The following is an 18,015-nucleotide window of genomic DNA, read 5'->3' on the forward strand; positions in this document are numbered from 1 at the left end:
ATGTTAGCAGGGTATCTCGCTTTCGCTCCTTTGAACTCCTATCTCCGCAAATTCAGGAGACTTTATTAAGACATTTTTCGCTGAACTTTCTATATATATATATATAAAAGTAGAAAAGCAACAACGAGTCGCGTCGACTGGCGGCAATAAAGCGAAGCCAAAACGCAGCTGAGTTTCATGCAGAAATTGTGAGATTTATGACAGGGTACATCGACCAACCACTTGCCACCCCACCCCACCACACCACCCATGATTTTTCCATAAAAGAGAGAGCGAGAAAGGGGGATGGGAAAAGCAAAGCAGAGGGAGATAGCAATCGACAAGGTGACTGCCGCAAGTGCGGTTTAACTGCCAAGCCAGATCCCAGATCCAGTCGCCGTAACCAGAGCAAACAAAAAACATTTGCCGACTTTCGGGCGTCTGGCGCGGTACAACGTCGGCTTGTGTTTGTGCCGGGACGTAATTGGGCCAAGTTCCCAGGGCCTCTTCCATACGCCTCCTATAGATAGAAATTCGGCTGAAATTGTGGAAGTAAAATCACTGAAAATGTTTCAATTCGATTGCAAGAAAGTGAAAGGCTCTACTGCATTCGCTTCTGCAATGGGAAATCGCAATTAAACGCATATTCTTTAAATTTTATCTAATGCCGTTAAACTACCGCAGCCGGAAAACTAAATCATGCAGATTTAATACTTGTAATTTCAACATAAGCTTAGCAAGTATCAATCAATAAATCTTATATAATAAAACCCAAAATTTTTAAAATTATCCCACAGGATTTAAAATAAGCAAAAAAAAAAATAGTTTCGAATTTCCTAAATAATTTCCTCAATTAAAAATGGATGGAACTTCGAAGTGCAGATACCTAAATATCTCTTCCACGTATTGTTTTTTAAATCGATAAATTTTCTCAGAACCTTTTTTCATATAACAATTTGTTTCACGCCGCATAGCAAATTTCGAAAAAAGTGTCTGCAAACCAAACAAACGTTCGCCACTTCCGTCGTGGACGAACTGAGCATTTCTGACAGCGATTATATATGTATAAAAATATGTATTGAATATTCTACCATAAACTAAATTCATTTGGTAAAATGCATAAAACATAAATCAAACCTGAGGGGGAGAAAAGCCTAAACAATGCCTGTCTGTCTGTCAAATGCACTCAGCGCTCGCCGTCGACGAAATTGTAAATAGTCAAAAATATATAGGAAATTAATAAAATATTTAAAATGCAAAGAGACACGAGTAAAACAAAATAGCCAACAGTACAATTTCGGACAACAATTATAAGCATATTAAACTATTAGGATTTGCATTTGTGTGTGTGTGCAAGTGGGCGTGGTGTGTGCGTGTATTTGTGTTTGTTGTTGGTGGGGGTTAAAAATCTGGCGCAACTTTATTATGTAGGCGCAAAATTTGCATATCAAAGCTGCTAATAGAGAGACACGGACAGGCCAAACAAATGAGTGTGCTAGTGTGTGTGTAAGCTCGCACTCACAAACACACATGCATGCAAGTCCGTGTGAGTTCATTGTAATGCGCCCTGGCCCGTGCGTGTGTCATAAATGTGTTATTTATGAGCCATATTAACAAGCGACAAACGACGGCGACGTCGGCAACGACAACATAACTCATACGCACTGTGTTCTGGAGCACATTTATTGTATTCAATTATTGATGTAGTTCGGTTTAGCAAGTGCAGATTGGCCCAGCTTTAATATCCCGTTTGCTGTAAAATATATTTATGTTTTGCAGATAACTATTAAAGTCTTTTGGAATTGAGCACGGGTTCGTGAAATATTCATGAAAATAAATAGGAAATTAATATTTAATGCTAAATGAACGCCGTGCATAAAATCACTGAAACTTAAATTTCCTCCTAATTATTTAACTCGCCACTGGGATTTACTATTAAATTAAGGAACAGATTTTATTTTATAATAGTCTATCTGTATTAAATAACCATCAAATAAAGTATTTTCTCTATTATTCTAACGTTATTAAAATATAAAATTAAATTCTTTAAATAATACTAATTTAATCTTTAATTTGAAATACAAAAATTCTAATCTAACTTATAAAATAATAAAATATATAGAAAATTCATTTTATTCAATTGACCCTAGACATTAAATCTCTTTAAATCACCGTGAAAATTTATAATTAAATTCCGGTCTGCATATTTTCACAAACTTAATTCAATTTTACAGTTTTTCAATGGAGAAAAGAACCCTTTTCGGTACCGGTTAAACAAACAAAAAGGGAAAATTGCTGATAATATTTTTGTTTACGGTCAGACACAAAGGCGAATCACAGATAGAGATGCCTTCAGACAGGGGAAGGTCCAGTGACTGGTCAAAGTCACAGGACACCTGCAGATTGTGTGTAAAACAAAGCAAAACCCTTTCTGATAAGCGTGCGACGGGTTGACACAAGGAAGCAAACAAAAATATACCGCGTAAGCAAAAAGGATTTGAACTGTATATTTTTTGGCACATCCCTTTTGGTCTTTTTGGTGATTTCGGCCACATTGTCTATTACACACGAATTAACATGAAGCCCAAAAATAAACAATCGCCGGCGCGAGGAAGAGGAATTCCTACCCCAAGCTGTATAACCCATTCAATCCGTATCTGTGTCTGCAGCATCCACTCCATGAATATCCTCCACAACATGTCAACAGCTTTGTGTGTTCCCTGCACCTTTTTTTTTTTTTTTTTTTTTTTTTGCTGATTTCTTTATACCGGTTTTGCGTATTTGAGTTTGTTTTTGTGTATTTTGTGTGCGAATGCTGCACCAAATATTTATTTCACAAAAACCTATGGCAGACCCGATAAGCACATCAGATGCACACACATCCAGAAAAAGATTTAAATGCAGCGCGCTGTAAATTGAGTACTGAGGGAAACCTGTTTTTTTGTGCAGGATATTTTAGATTTTTATGTGCCGCCGCTAGATGGAAATATGAGCGAGGAAAGATTTCACAGACGGCTTGCTTTTGCTCGCTGATTTTTAATTTCTATATTTCAATGTTCCTTAAGCTTTGGCAATTGGAATCAATGCGTATTAATAAATAACACGTTTTACTCAAATGTATGTTATACATTTAAATTCTTTTTGATCTTTTGATTGGTTTACAAAATCTGAATTTATATAAGTATTTTCAATGAGTATTGTGAGTTGAAGAAAGCTCTTTTTTGTAGACGGGCATTTTCTTAATTAATTGATTTCGCTTAAATGAAAATGCATTGCATATTTTCACGTTATAACATCTTTTAATTTTTTGAGTTTTTTTGAAAAAGAAATGCTTGTATTAAAGCTTTAAAAAATCGGGGCAATGAAATCAGACTGTTAGTTTATAATTTTTTAAGAAGAGGTTCGAATATTCAGGTTACATTTTGATCTACTCATATCTTGGACTTGTCTCTGACCATCTGCAATGCTCTGTCAACTGTTTAACTGTTTAATATATCACAATTCTGCCAGAAATGGCTAACGAACTGCATGACAATGTCAAATTTCGAAGGCAACAAACAATAAATTTTCACGAAAATTGACAACATCAAATTGATGGGTCGCAACCATATTTGAAGGGACAGGACATACACAAGCAGCAGCGGATGGAAAACAAACGAACCCAGTTAAAGATAAGCATAAAAAAACGGGAGCGGGAACAGAAGCATCGCGTGTCAGGGAAGATTATGATAGGATATAATATACAACAAGAGCAAACAACAAGAGCAGGAAGTCGGGCAAACAGAATCGAACGTCGCACAATTTGAGTGACATGTCAGCACAGAACAGCAAATGGCACGAAAAAAAAAGACCGTTGTTGGCAACGAAAAACTGAAAAAAATATATTTATTTATGCAATTTTATCAACAACGACAATACAATACTGTCAAAGTTTATTGCATTTATCAATGTATAATATTTATACATATTTTTTTGTTGAAACTCTCAAGGGAGTCGGCAAAACTCTCCGAGTAATTAGTTCAGTTGAGGAGTTTTCCGAACCGAAGCGAAAGCCAGACAAGTGTCATTTATGTGACCCATGCCCTTAATGTCTGGCTTCTGGCTTTACCAACAACCACTATGGCAGAGCAGAATGCAAATCACTGCGGAGCAATTAAACGGGACCAAAGTCGTCTAGCCGTGCAAAATGGTTCCAAAGGCTCCTCTCGGTTAATTTGTTATTTAGAGCATTCTGCCAGCCGGATGTAATGCAGTTGGTTAAAGGCTTTATCTTAAAGTTGAAAGAATATGATAATTTAAGGGTTCAATAAGTCGGATCATTAATCAAAGTTAATAACTGTCAAACTTCGGTGTTCCATATTTGTTTGCTGTTGCTGTCTATTGATCTGGTCTTCTGAATATGTTCATATAAAACATTTTGAGCTATCGAATGATTTAATTGTTATTTGAATGACTATCATATGCTTGAAATAGTTCAATGGGAATTATTTCCAAAGAGCACTTATTTCGATACACCCAATTATTGTAGGAAATAAAAATGCTGCGCATGTAAAAAATATTCACCCAACTAATTGAAGCTGACGCAATCCGGAGATAAGAACAAAGTCGACTGTTTCCTCGTTAACGAGTATTATTTTTCCCCGACCACAACTTCCCGCAACAAGGCTTCACATAAAAATCAAGGGAATTGGCTCATGTTACGCTTTAATTAGTATTTAATTACTCAATAATGCAAACCACGCGTCGTATGACCAATATAATTTATTTCGTAGCCCCACGAGGAGTAGAGGAAAGCCGTATAAATTAATAAAACATCAACGGGACGCCATTAATTTGATTTCGTAAACATATTTTTTGCGTGAGCAGTTGGTCAGAAGTTAAACGATCCTAACCTCTCCCGTTGAGAAAACACGCAATTGTGGAAAAGGCAGTTTCCCCGTTTCTCTGGACATGCCAGAAGTCGTAAAAACACAAATCTCGTTGCCAAAGTCGAAAAAGCAAACGCAACACAAATTGATTTGGACATTCTTCCTTGCGGCTCAAGAACGGGCAAAAAGGAAAGAAATTTAGTTGTTTCAGCGTTGAAATAAATGGAATTTCTCGAATTAATTAGCAAATGGTGAAGGCAGTTAAATGAGAAATGTACCGCCAGCTGCGTGTGTGGGTTCCATAAATAATCCCCCCAAACCCCCAACCTTTGGACAAGGGTCCGATAAAAGGTAGAGAGCCAGGTCTGATATAAAATTGTCCAGTTTGCGAGTGTTTGGCACGCAATTTACTGTTCGCCCTCTCATCGATAGACCAAGTCGAAAGTGTTTTGGCATTTTGCTTTCGGCTCGAAGCATTAAAAAGGTGGACAATGTGTTAATTGCTTTGGACACTTCGTGAAGAGGGTGAAGAAGGGGATTCTTTAATCGTAAATGGGCCTTAAACCATAAACTTGCATTTCTTACAATCGATTGTACTAAAAGCTTTGAAAAGCTTGGAAATTGGTTAAGACAACAAAATCTTTGATAAGAAAGTATATTATAAAATATTCTACTAGACCTTATTATATTTAACTATAATTTAGTATTATGTTACTTCCTAATTTATAATTTTGAACCTATTTATAACCTATCAATGTTAACCGAAACAAATAATAAAATTCTAAGTTGAATTCACATATTATTATATTCAAGGTGTATTCCATTTATTTATTTTTTAAATAATAGTTTTAAGCTGGAGCTTGAGTTTTGTATTTTATGGGTTAATTCAACTTTTTTTGTATCATTTTAAAACCAAAAACTTGGATTCTTTTTTATCCCATTTTTCATATCTCTACCATAAGCAAATATTTCAGTTTTCATCATCATTCGCAAAAGCAGAGGCGCAGAGGGCGACAACTTATTTTCAATATGAAACTTTTAGATCTTTTTTTAGAACTTTTTTTTTTTGGTTTTTCGTTGCCTACTGTTGTCTGTTCATTTACTTTTACGAGGCATTTGAGATTTGCATAAACAACAAACAGCAGAGTGTACATGCCCATGGTACATGAACATAGACCTGACACAACAATGGCAGTTCTGTCCACCCACCGAAAAATTCACCCACACACCACTGCCAATAGAAATTTCATGAGACCAGACTCTGTTGCTCTGTTTTGGTAATTTTGCAGTGTGCCATTTTTGGTCAAATAGATAACGGAAAATAAATATAAATTATTACAGAGTCGTCGCAGTTCCCCAGTTGTTAATTCGGTGTGAGTGGAAATTCGTTCAGTTACTGTTTTAATATTTATACTAGGTCAGTGCCGTGTCCTAGACTTCAAAAAAAAATTATTGGCTGACAATTACACTATACAAGTCAAATAAATGGTGTTCCAAAAAATTTAAAAATTGATATTCTTTTACCCAGAAAAACTAAATTTTCTTCGTGTTCCCTAAAAAAATATGCCCTTGTTTTAACAGGATATCAAAACGAAAACAAAATAAAATCAAAAATGGCCAAATACTATTCACTTATATTTCTTCTTGCGAGATTTTCATATTTTGTTGTGTTCTGCTCACACTTGTTAGTTTTTATTTGCGTTGGCTTAGCATTGTTTGATTTCCGAAAAATAAGGAAATTTTAGTAAACAGTATATGGGTAAAACTTTTTCTTTGGAAATTGAATATTGTAAGTAAATCCTTTTTTGTTTGCTTTGACTAAAGTTCAAATAAAGAAAATAATTTGAAATAAATAATTGGACTTGATGCTGATTGAGAAAACACAAATATAATATAAATAAAAAATATATGCCGGGAAATGGTGCTTTGTTCCAGACAAGTGCAATTGCAGAATTTTAACGGAAATTGACAGATTAATGCCAAGCAGACGACGACAGTCGATTGCAGGACACGTCAACAAAGTTACAAAACTGACCGGGAAATTGACCAAGTACTGGACGAGATAAATGGAAAAAGTGAGCAAACGCAAAGAGGACCAAAAAAGTTAAGCGCAAAAGTTGGCCATTCAGAAAGGGAAGAAGAGAGAATTAGGGAAAATAACGAAGGTTATAGTATAGTCTCAGTTCTGGGTAAAGTTTCTCGCTAATGAGAGTAAGAGTTTTTCCTATTTTGCGGTGCAAACTTGTAACTTGTCGCACTTCCTGTTTTCTACCATTCGCAATTGCCTCTCTCTTTTGTGTTTATTTGGCTTAATCAGTTTGGCCCCTTTTTTTTAAGCGCACTTGCTGGCATAAATAATTCATGGGCAAAATATTGGGCCAGCGCCAGAACTTTTAATTAAATCAAAGTTGACTTTAATTAAATACTTGAATGGGCGAGGTCGAGAGTGGCTGCGAAACAAAGGCGAGCCCAAAAACGTTTTTGAAAAAGCTATTAAGCCTTAGAGTCTAATAAAATAAACAGTAAACACACTTAATGCCTTGATTACCAGCATCAACATGGGGTTCAAAGTCCGTTCCCAAGGACTCGCCACACCGCCCAAAGAAGTCTGAGGCCGAGATGTCCTGTCCAAGACGGTTTCCTCGGTGTAGTTTGCCCTCAGATTTATGCCGGACCATCCCAGGCTGACCTCAAAATTTGTGGCCACGTTGGGTGTGGGTGGTGTCGTTTGGCATTTGCGTTGGAACAGGTTTCGTCTTAACTTTGCCTGCAAAACACATGTTCAGCACCAACCACAAAATACAGTGGGGTTCGAAGGGTAGAGGATAGGAAAAGTATGAGCAAGTTAAGTTTCAAAATCAATATCGTATTTTTGGAAGCTACGACTAACATTAAAAATTATTTTTTTTTCTTATTTATCTTTTACACATAAATTTTGCTCAGAATAAATTTTGGTAGGACTAAAACACAAAAATTTGAGCCCAGGCGTTTTTTGGAAATATTTTATTTTAATTTTTCAAGATTCTAAATTTAATTCTAAAATTTCAACGTTATTTCAATGGTTTTTTAAACATTTTGAAGTAAAATATAAAGGACTTAAAAAATAATTTCAAATTGTATTCCCCTATAGTCAGCTTGAGAAAATCAAAAAGGAGGAATTTATGTCTGGAACCGCCCACAAGAAGTTGCTACTTTGTTGTTCTGTTCCGTCGAGTTTTGGGTCGTTACAGCAGCATGAAGTAAATTTATAGCAAATGATGTGGCTGTTCCTCGACTCCTTGTGGCTGGGTTTCTTAAAGTAAAATATTGACAGTTTGAGTCGAAGCAAGTGTAGCATAAACTGCTGTCAGGGCCACAAAAAGTTTTCTATTCCCATTTTTTTCGGGGGCAGCAGCACCACCACCGACGTCTTGTAGGAGAAGCAACAAGCAAAGCAGAAAGTAATTGCTTTCTCCCGCTCATCGTGACTTTGGCTTGTTGCGGTTAAGACTTTCTGCTCTGCAGCCAACGAAGGCAGCAATTGTGTACGAAATTTAATTTCAGAGCTTCAAGCTTTACTCGAAAAACATTTAAAAGGGGATGTGGGGGTGAAGTGATTTGGTTCAAAACATTGAAATAATTTATGTGAGAGAATTCAGTATTTGTGTTTCTAGTTCATCCTTCTGTCCTGCTGCTTAATTAGTTACCCGATTCATTTATATTTACATTGCTCTGGCCCCGGGCACACATCCATAAATGTCTAATCATTTTAGCCCTGAGTTTGCATTGTTTATTAAATTGTCAGCTGACAATTTATGCCAGTGTCTTGGGGACGCTAGCTGCGTTTCTACGTCCTTCTCAGGATTATATTTTGCAAGGTGGCACAATGTTTGTGTGCCGCAGCAAACGATTCATTTGATTTAATGCTGGCCGAAATATTTGCACTTGTGCGGCTTCATAATGCAAAATAATGGCAGGGAAAATGAGATTCAAATTTTGCTGATAATTGAATATTATGTACATATTTGTTCTTAAAAACAAATAATGCTTTCAAAAGTAAGATATGAGGTTTTCAGTTTAATAAGGGAAAATTAATTAGTGTATATCTCGAATGAAATCTATATAGAATTATACACAGTGCGGATTGCAAATGCTGCCATTTAAATATATACCCTTTGACCTATTTTATTTTGTTTATTCTTATTTCATTTTTATACTTTGTATTCCATTACAAATTCTATTTAAAGAGCTTCGCTATATATTTAACCCATATTTTACTGAAAGCCGCAAAACAACTAAAATTGCTTTCTTAGCGCTCAATATTTTCTAAGTCACTCTCTGTCAGTATCATGACTTGAAAAACCCCATTAATTTTTTTTTATTCGTAGTTTCACAGTGGGAAATCCGCATTCAATGTGTCTCTTTCGCTTTTTTTCTTTGCTGGCCGGGTGTTAAAAAGCTTTTGCCGTTGCCGCTTATCAACTTTTTTCCACTTATATTTCCTCATCTTTCTGCGACGGGTAGCATATTCATTTTCCTCTTGCCAGTTCGCTTTATTTATTTTCCACCAAAGGATTTATGTTTTTGGGTTATGGTGCGTTTGTCTTTGAAGCTCTGAGAAGGATTTTCCCGTCTATCATGATTTTTTCTATAGTTTTTTAACTTTTATTTGTCCGTTTGTTAGTTTTGATAACGCACAGAGCGCTGTTCTTCAAGCCTTTTCAAATTCTATTATGCCATGACTAATGAAAAGGACAAAAACTGTCTGGCGCCTTTGCCTTGAGGCTGTGGGTTGAGCTTCATATTCTTTGAATGTAATTAGCTGCATGCCTAATTAAGTTGCAGCATTGTTTTAAAGTTTCAAAGTGAAATTCATTAAAAATTGACAAATGCAAATTTGGGTTTAATATGCATTTAATTAAGGATTTTAAACAGGAAAGCTACTACACAAGCAATTACTGCTTTAAGCTTTATTAGAACGAGATATTTTAAATTAATAATATTTGGAATAATATTTAATCAACCTCTTATATTTTTCTTTTACTTTTTTTTTTTGATTACTTGCTAATTTGAAATAATTACGACCCTTGTAAATAATTTATACTGTTATGAAATGAAGAAAGGTATTCTTATATTCTTAGTAAAATTCCTTGGCAATCGATATAACTTTTAGTTATACATAAAAAGACGTTCTGTTTTTTTTTTTTGCCAAATCTACTTTATTCACTACGTTTTCACAAAATCATTTCTTTCTATATTAATGTTATTTCGAAGGTCAAATTCTGTTGTTAAGATGTTTAAATAATTTGGAAAGAAATTAATTAATTTTGTGCTCCTCAAGATAAACTTTAAACTGAGTTGCAAAGCCCACCTACTCCTTGCTAATTACAGGCGCAATGATTTCGTTCTTTCCGTTTCTGTTGCTGCGAAGACATCCTGTGAGGGCAAACATCCTGCAAAGCATTTAGCAAGCTATTCCCACCACCACCATCCACCATTTCTTTCTGCTGCTGCTCCTGCTCCTGCAACTGCCTCTGCATATCCTTTCTGTCCCCATTTGTGGCTGGAACGGGACTACTTTGATAGCCGAGTCTGGCTGTGTATCTGCAATAATATAATGCCATGTAATAAGGAAGTAACATTTACAAAAGCCAACTGCTTGCAACAACCAAACAAGCACATTTCCAAACGTGTGTGTAGTGTGTTTTAGATGCATTTGTGTGCTTATGGAAAAGCGGTCGACGCGTGTAAATTGCAAAGAGTAAAATCTTGTAAAAGGCAAATTCCTTTCAAATGCAACCATTGCGCCGGATAGAGAAAGGATGTCCCTGCCACAGGAGCAGGCGAGCGGGGAGAACTACTTAAAGTTGCAAGGCACTAGAAATGCAGAATGTAGAGAAATGCTGGATTCTGGGAGAAGGAGAAGGCGGTGTGGTGAAATTCACACAGCACATTCAAGTTGACTTTTATAGTATGTCATACAACAAACATCAAGCAGGATATCACCCATCCAGTCAACCACCCACTCTGCACCTATTTGCCATCAACACCACCCCCTCAATCGTCGTTGGCTAAAGATACTTAGCAAACTTTAAGGTTTTTTTTATTTTTTGTACATACAATGGATTTTTGGTTGTAAGCTGCAAACTTGATTGAAGATATTTTCAGGTGTTGAGTAAAGTGGATAAGGATTGTAAGACTACAGGATATATTTTTAGAAGTGGAAGAGAATGCAAGCCAGAATGAAGTGCGGCCAACTTGTTTGCCACTCTGTTCCTCCTTTTTTCCATGTAAAAATTGCCTTGAATCCTCAACTGACCACAAAGTATTGCAATCTTGTTTAATTTCTCAGCCCTAAGATAACACACAAATAACTTTTATTGTATTTATTGTTGTAATTCTTTTAAGTCAGATTAAGTAAAAAAAGGGAGGAAGTAAAAAATCTTGAAGATTCTAAAGTTTTAAATGTTCAATTTTTAGAGTAGCCACAAAAGAGTATAAATTCGAGTATAATAGGAATTGGTGATCAGGTCAATTATTACGTGCGGAAAAAGTTATTAAACAAATTATTTTATTGCAGAAACTTTACTTAAAAGATTTACTTTTTTCCTGAAAATTAAATTTCAAGCATAGTGGAATGTAAAATAATAAATGAATATTCATTTTTGTTGCAGAACAAGTGTAAGCAATGTGCAACGAATTCTGTCTGCCTCACATATATAAATGTATAACTTCAGCATTCCTCTTGATTTCCTTTATTTGAATGTCCCCCCAATTATTTTGACCACAGAAGCTGGAGGAGATCGCCTTTCTTCCCTCGAAGAGATGTTTGTGTTTGTGGGGGTGGCAATGTGGATATGTGGATATGTGGATGTGGTGGGCGATGGGGTGGACAAGCACTGCACACAATGTGAGTGTCAACCACTCCACCACTGCAGCCTCTCAGCCCAGAAACCCCTTTTGCCTTTCAAGCTGGCCCTTTTCTAGCTCAAGTGTTTGCATTTTACGACCACAGACAGAAGGACTCAGACACAGAGTGTGTGTGCGAGTGTGTGCAAGAGTGTGTGTGTGAACTGGTTCTTTATTTTCGAGTTTGTGAGCTTAAGTGAAATGTAGCTGACCTAAGCTACAAAATAAACAGGGGATATATTGCATGCATGCCTGGTTATGTTGTCTCAAGGTCGCCTGCTGCGCCTCACTCATATATCTACCTTAACTAATAAATATTCATTTAAATTTACTAATCCATTACAATTTGCCTCCCAACTTCTCCTTCAGGCAAGTAATAAGCCATAATTAAAAAATAGAAAAAAAAAACATTTTAAGAGACCAAGAAGAGTGCGAAAGAAGGCCAAGAGCAGTTTTTTCAAGCTGGAGCAAAGGCCATAAGAAACGCGGACTCACCAGCAGTATCTGCATGTCAGCAAAAAACGAACTAACCGGCGACCAAATACAGATCGATTAGCCACATCTGACCGCAGCCACCGGATCAATTGAGATGCTCAGTTCGCTGGACGCGCTGGCCGGCAAAATAGCCACTGCCACGCCCGGCACGGGGGCGGTAGCGGCGGACAGCAAGAACACCCAGTCGCTGCACCACCACCACCATCGCCTGGATTACGACTATTCGGCGGTGGAGATCGAGCCGCCGGCGGAGCAGCTGGCCAACTCGCCGCGCAGCGAGCGGGAGCGTTTGCAGCAGGCGCAGCAGGCCTACGAACAGCAGGCCCAGGCGGAGCTGGAGTTCGGCCTGGCCGAGGTGGACGCCAAGCTGACCCAGCTGAAGAGCAGCCACAATCTGAGTCAGCACAGCCACAACCACAATAATCACCACCAACCCCATAGCCAGCAGCCGCAGCACACGGCCAGCAGAACATTGCAGCGGCACCCGCACCACCAGCTGCAGCACCACCAGCCCAACCACCAGCCCAATCACCACCACCATCCCTACCAGCGGCCCAGGCCCACTTCGCCCCCGCAGCAGCAGTCGTCCTCCTACCAGCAGCAACTGTCCCAGCTGGCCGCCCTGCAGGATCACCACGATCTGTTGCAGTCGCAGCAGGAGCTGTTCCACAAGCAGCTGGCCAATATGCAGGAGTACCAGCGCGAAAGGGAGCGGGAACGGGAACGGGAACGGGACAGGGATCGCAGCAGCTTTATCGATAACAGCGACTACGATTCGCAGCAGGAGTTCAAAATTTGCCTGAGGGATAGGTGAGTGTGCGAGTGACGACTTTTAGATCCTTTCCGGAAGCCAAACCCAAACTCAAACTCAACAACACACTAAGCCCTTAACCCAATGTTGCCATTTACTTTTTTGTTTCTCAGAATTTGACTAACTTACATACGTTGACTGAATATTATTTTACCTAACAAGACATGTCTTAAATATTTTGTGTAACACTTAACAATGTTATTCGTTTTAATACTTTTATAATTTACTTTTGTAATATTTTAGTTTTAACTTAATTAAGAACTCTAAAAAAATGTATGAAAGATTGTTGACGTGTACACAACATCTTTATTTCTTAAACACCCATTTATAAACCTAAAAGAACGGCTTTGTGTGAAAGAATTTTGACCACAGGAATCGTATAATTTGTAACACTTTGTTAATAGCTGTTTCTAAAGTTCTGACCAAACAAATTTTAGGACATCAATTAAATGTCAAGAATAAACTCAACCAAAAATCATAAATTGGCAAATTGCATTTAGTTTTAATTAGCAAAACACATGAGCTACCCCTAATTTTTCTTACTTCACTAAAAATCATAGTTTTCATTTTAAACGAATTCTCCCTTCGCTTAAGAAACTATAATAACAGCAATTGTGAACATTTCCCTTATGGTTTTTAACTCGCAAAGTTTCGCGTGGATTGCATGTTTGCGTGCACGACAAGAATGCTTTTTAAAATCCAACTTAATTCATTAGCAGAAATCGACGAGCAGCCGTATAATTATACAAATAAAAACGCATTAACAACCTGTGACCAAAGTCATACACGGAAAATACATTAAAACTTAATATATTTGGGTTAATTCATAAATATACACTGCAAGTCAAGGTTAACAAGTGATGAAAACCAGAGTATTTGTTGGGACTAAAATTAGGTTTTTTGTGCAAGTTGACTTAGTCCTCTTTATTTGTCAATGCTTCTTTAAATATTTAAATATATATCCTCATAAATAAGAAAGTTATTCTGTAACTTTTTGGAAGTAAAATTTATTTTTAAAACTAAAAGATACATTGGAAGATACATTAAACCATAGATGTACTCTCTGATTTTTTCCATCTCGTTTCCTCTGCTGCTGGGCTGTCATGTCACGTTATGTCCTCAGTGTAAACACGGCAGGAAATCAAACCCGAAAACACGCACCTTGGCAACGCCTCCAAGCATGCATGCATCGCGAATTCAAAAAACAAACACAAAATAATAAAAACATTTGTAATTTTTGGCCAAACGAAAATGTCACGTGGCAAATTGCTGCTGGGCGAAAATGTGCTCCAGCCAAGGAGCGAGGTAAAAATCGGCTTGCGGTGGTAGAGTTAAGTGAGTGAGGGGTAAGGAAAATCGAGTTTTCCGAGCACATGCTTGACACGAACCCCTTCTCCGTTCTTACACCATAGAGGACACACGACAGGCGGCTTTATTACTCACATTTGTTTGGTCTTAACTAATTTAATGTGTAATATCATTTGACATATTGTTTTCATGTTTCTGCCTTTGATTTGTGGCCCTGTAAAGGGTTTCTCGTTATTTGTGTGCCCCGTTTTCACCCCCATCGTGTCTGAGCTTCACACACATGCAAATAGTTGGCGCCTAAGGGAGGCGCCATTTTGACAGTTACCACCTACAGCGAAAACCCTCTAAAAACTTATTTGTGTATGAAAATAGGATTTTATTTGGTCTAGAGGCTAGTGATTATATTTTTATGGCTGTATTATTTAAAAATAACGTTTTCTTAAGTTAAGATTTCAAACTTAAAAAAAAACAGTTTCAAACAATATAAATTAGAATTTAATTTTTCCTTAAAAAATTTGTTTATTTTTCGATTAACCTGTAATAATGTTGTAAACTATTAAGTCAAAACTTTAAAGCCAATAATATATATATGATTAAAATTATTTAAACCTAAAACTTACTTAAAATTATATTACATTATATGTTTTATACTGATATCTCTATGCATAAACTTTTTTTTTTTTAACTTCTAGACAATTTCTTGTGGCCCTTATGTTTCCTATTTCATGCTACCTTCTCTAATTTCATTCACAGAAAAGCAAACATTGCGTAAATTTTTTATAACCCACTGAGTATGACATTTTATGTTTACTGCTTGCGCAATTTGCCACTTTTGCTTCTTTTTACGAGGTCTCCGTTTGTTCTAGGCACTTTATGGCTATTTTAAAAATCTTTGACATTTGCGTGCCTGCAATTGCGGCTAAGTAAAATACCGAAATACCAAATCGTTCATTGACTTTAAAGCGCGTGTTGCAATGCAATTAGCTCGGGGTAAATGTTGCATTTGCATGTGGCATTCAATTAGTTGGGCGGTGGGCGTCATGAAGCTCCAGATGAGGCAGAGATAATATAAATCGTCATCGGTGCTCATATAATAATTATTTATCCCCAACGGAAAAAATTCTCAGCTGAAAGTGAAATGACTCTGTCCTAATGCGCGACAAAACAAACAAAATAAAATAATAAACAAAACTAAACAAAACAAAAAAATGCTGTAACAAAACATCAGCAGTGGTAAACAAATAGAAGTGGAAAACAAAACTCTGAGAGAGGTTTTTCATTTATTAAAGTGGTCATGAGTGGGTGGTTGGATGATATGAGCTTTGGACACGTAAGCAAATAATGCCAGCATAGTGAACACAAGGATGTTGCAGGAGGAGGTCTAGAACAGGACTGAGAAAGCAGCACAGCTTTTGTGGTAAAGTGACAATAGAATGCGTGAGCCAAAAGGTAGAAAATGGAAAAATAAGGGAAATGCTCAAAGAAAATGTTAACTTAGGCTTTGCTTAGGTGCATGCACAATACTCACACCTTTCTAAGATTTAAAAATAAGACATAAAAATAAATTTTTCTTAAAATTGTGGGTTTACTATAAATAATGAATAATATATTTACGCAAATGCAAATCTCCTACAAAAACCTTTAAAGTTATACTTTTTTCAGAGAAATTGAATCCTACAAAATCGGAAAGAAACTTACTTATAGTTTGATTAGCCTGCATTTTTTTTTTGTCATCTCAATTGATTTCCAATCAGATCTTTATTGCGTTTTTTATGTTTGAACTAGATTTCCACTACTTATTTGAATTACTTACATACTTTAAAGTGTATGTATTTAATCTGAAGGTCACTTTCTCCAATTTTCACAGGTACATATTCTCCCTTTCTTCCGAATTTTCTTTACTTTTCAGCCCACGTGTACAGCAGCCAAAAAAAGCAATTGAAAAGAATGCTGCGCTGTATTTTCTTCTGGCCTTAAAAAAACACTTTTCCACCGCTGCAGTCTATTTATAACCCAAGCTTGCATTGCATTTCACTTTGCAGCGTTCTCTGTGTTTGTATCATTTCAATTGTTGCTGCTGCTTTTTGCTTTTGGTGTTCTGTTGTTTGGTTTATCCAGCAACCACCATCCACTCACCACCCAACATTTCTTTATTCGTGGGTGTGTGTGACCCAGGAAAAGCTAATTTACCTCCTGGCTGAGGGACATTCAAGGATAACCCAGTAAGAAAGCTCAGCTCCCGCGACTTTTTGTTGGGTTTTGTTCTAGTGAAATCGAAATCCAACAGACAGGGGCAGCTTATGCATTTTTGTGCACACTACAAGAAAAAGGTTTCGAAATATAAATTTTACAAAAAATAATTTGAGATTAGTACTTAGCATTATATAAATAAATATTAAGCGATAAATAAATAAATAATTTATTTAAACAATGATATAATATATTTATTTTAATTAAATATACAATAATAAAATCCGATATATTTAAATTATTGCAATTTTAGAATATTAATTTAAATGAAACAAAAGTTCTTATAAATTAAGCTAAATTTTTTCTTAGTGTTTAAAAAAGCAAATGTATAAGGGAGGCAGGATGCGTCAGATGTCCAATGTTTGCCATTTGCATAGTTGCAATTTGAGCTGAGCTCAACATGCATTTGTGTCATGTGTGTCTGCATACTTTTCACCTTTATTGTTTTATGAAAATTTTATTTGCAAAAAATATGTTAAATATTTGTGTGGGTGTGTCAGTTGGCTTGAGTTGACTTGCATCTGTTTACTTTTTCGCAAATTTAAATAAAAATAGAAAGTTTCATATAAATTACATGCACGAGTTGTGCGCCCACTGAAAAGGGGGAGACGATGACTCTGCGCAAATATTTGCGAATACATAAAATTGTTTCATAGTTAGCACGAATGTGCGGGAAGAGTATGGAATTCTGTAGAATAAAGAATTTTGAAATGTATTAAGTTGTAATTGCAAATATTGGCCTGTTTATTTTTCCTAAACAGTTAATATACTGATTTTTAATATTTTTCCAATTCGAAACAAATACACTAAATATTGAATCAGGCACATGACAATAAATAATAACTAAACAAATGTTAGACTAAAATAAAATTATGAAGGGGGATTTTACAGGGTCGCTGAATAAGCATAAACATTACATTTTCAATTTTAATGAACGCCAATCAAATAAACAAATAACAAACTTTCAACCAGCCAAATAAATTGTGTGTAATTTGTTAGGCAGAAACCAAAAATTGATGAGGGGATGGAAAAATTGCTGGTATGGCCACTCGGCCCTTTTGATTATATTTTCACCCGATGTTTGTTGGTTTTATTTTTCTTATTTTATTGTATTCAAGTGCGGTTTGTTGCCTGGAAAATAACTCAGCTCGTTAACTGCACAAATAACATGTCAGCACTTTTCCTTTTCTCCCTCTGGTTTTCGACCTCTGGTTGCCGCAAATTTGCGGAGTCCCCGCCATGGATTCAGTTCACTTTTGGTCTGGCCATCATTACTCAAGAGTCCTTAAAGTCGGGCAAATAAAAATAATAAAAAAGGGAGCACGAGCAGCAAAAACACACGGCACATGGCCCTCTGAAGTGGTTAAGTCAAATAAAACAGAGTTCGGTTTGAGTTGGTTGCCCTGAGTTTTTTTT

General features: G+C 36.4%; 1 protein-coding gene across 5 annotated transcripts in view; it reads left to right on the top strand.

Moving 5' to 3' along the window:
- Window positions 1–18,015, top strand: part of LOC128263426 (CUGBP Elav-like family member 2) — a 119,007-nt gene that overhangs the window by 27,146 nt on the left and 73,846 nt on the right. For 4 of the 5 annotated variants that reach the window (XR_008268440.1, XM_052998463.1, XM_052998462.1 and 1 more), the window contains exon 2: window positions 12,105–13,040. The exons of the other annotated variant lie outside the window; for it this stretch is intronic. Coding sequence is in view for 3 of the 4 variants with exons in the window: in XM_052998463.1 (XP_052854423.1) it covers window positions 12,325–13,040 (716 nt within the window). In the remaining variant the exon portion in view is untranslated. The remainder of the gene's footprint in view (window positions 1–12,104; window positions 13,041–18,015) is intronic. 5 annotated transcript variants of the gene reach the window in all.

The sequence above is a fragment of the Drosophila gunungcola genome, unplaced genomic scaffold (genome assembly GCF_025200985.1).
Source record: "Drosophila gunungcola strain Sukarami unplaced genomic scaffold, Dgunungcola_SK_2 000001F, whole genome shotgun sequence".
In the NCBI taxonomy this organism is placed as follows: Eukaryota; Metazoa; Arthropoda; class Insecta; order Diptera; family Drosophilidae; genus Drosophila; species Drosophila gunungcola.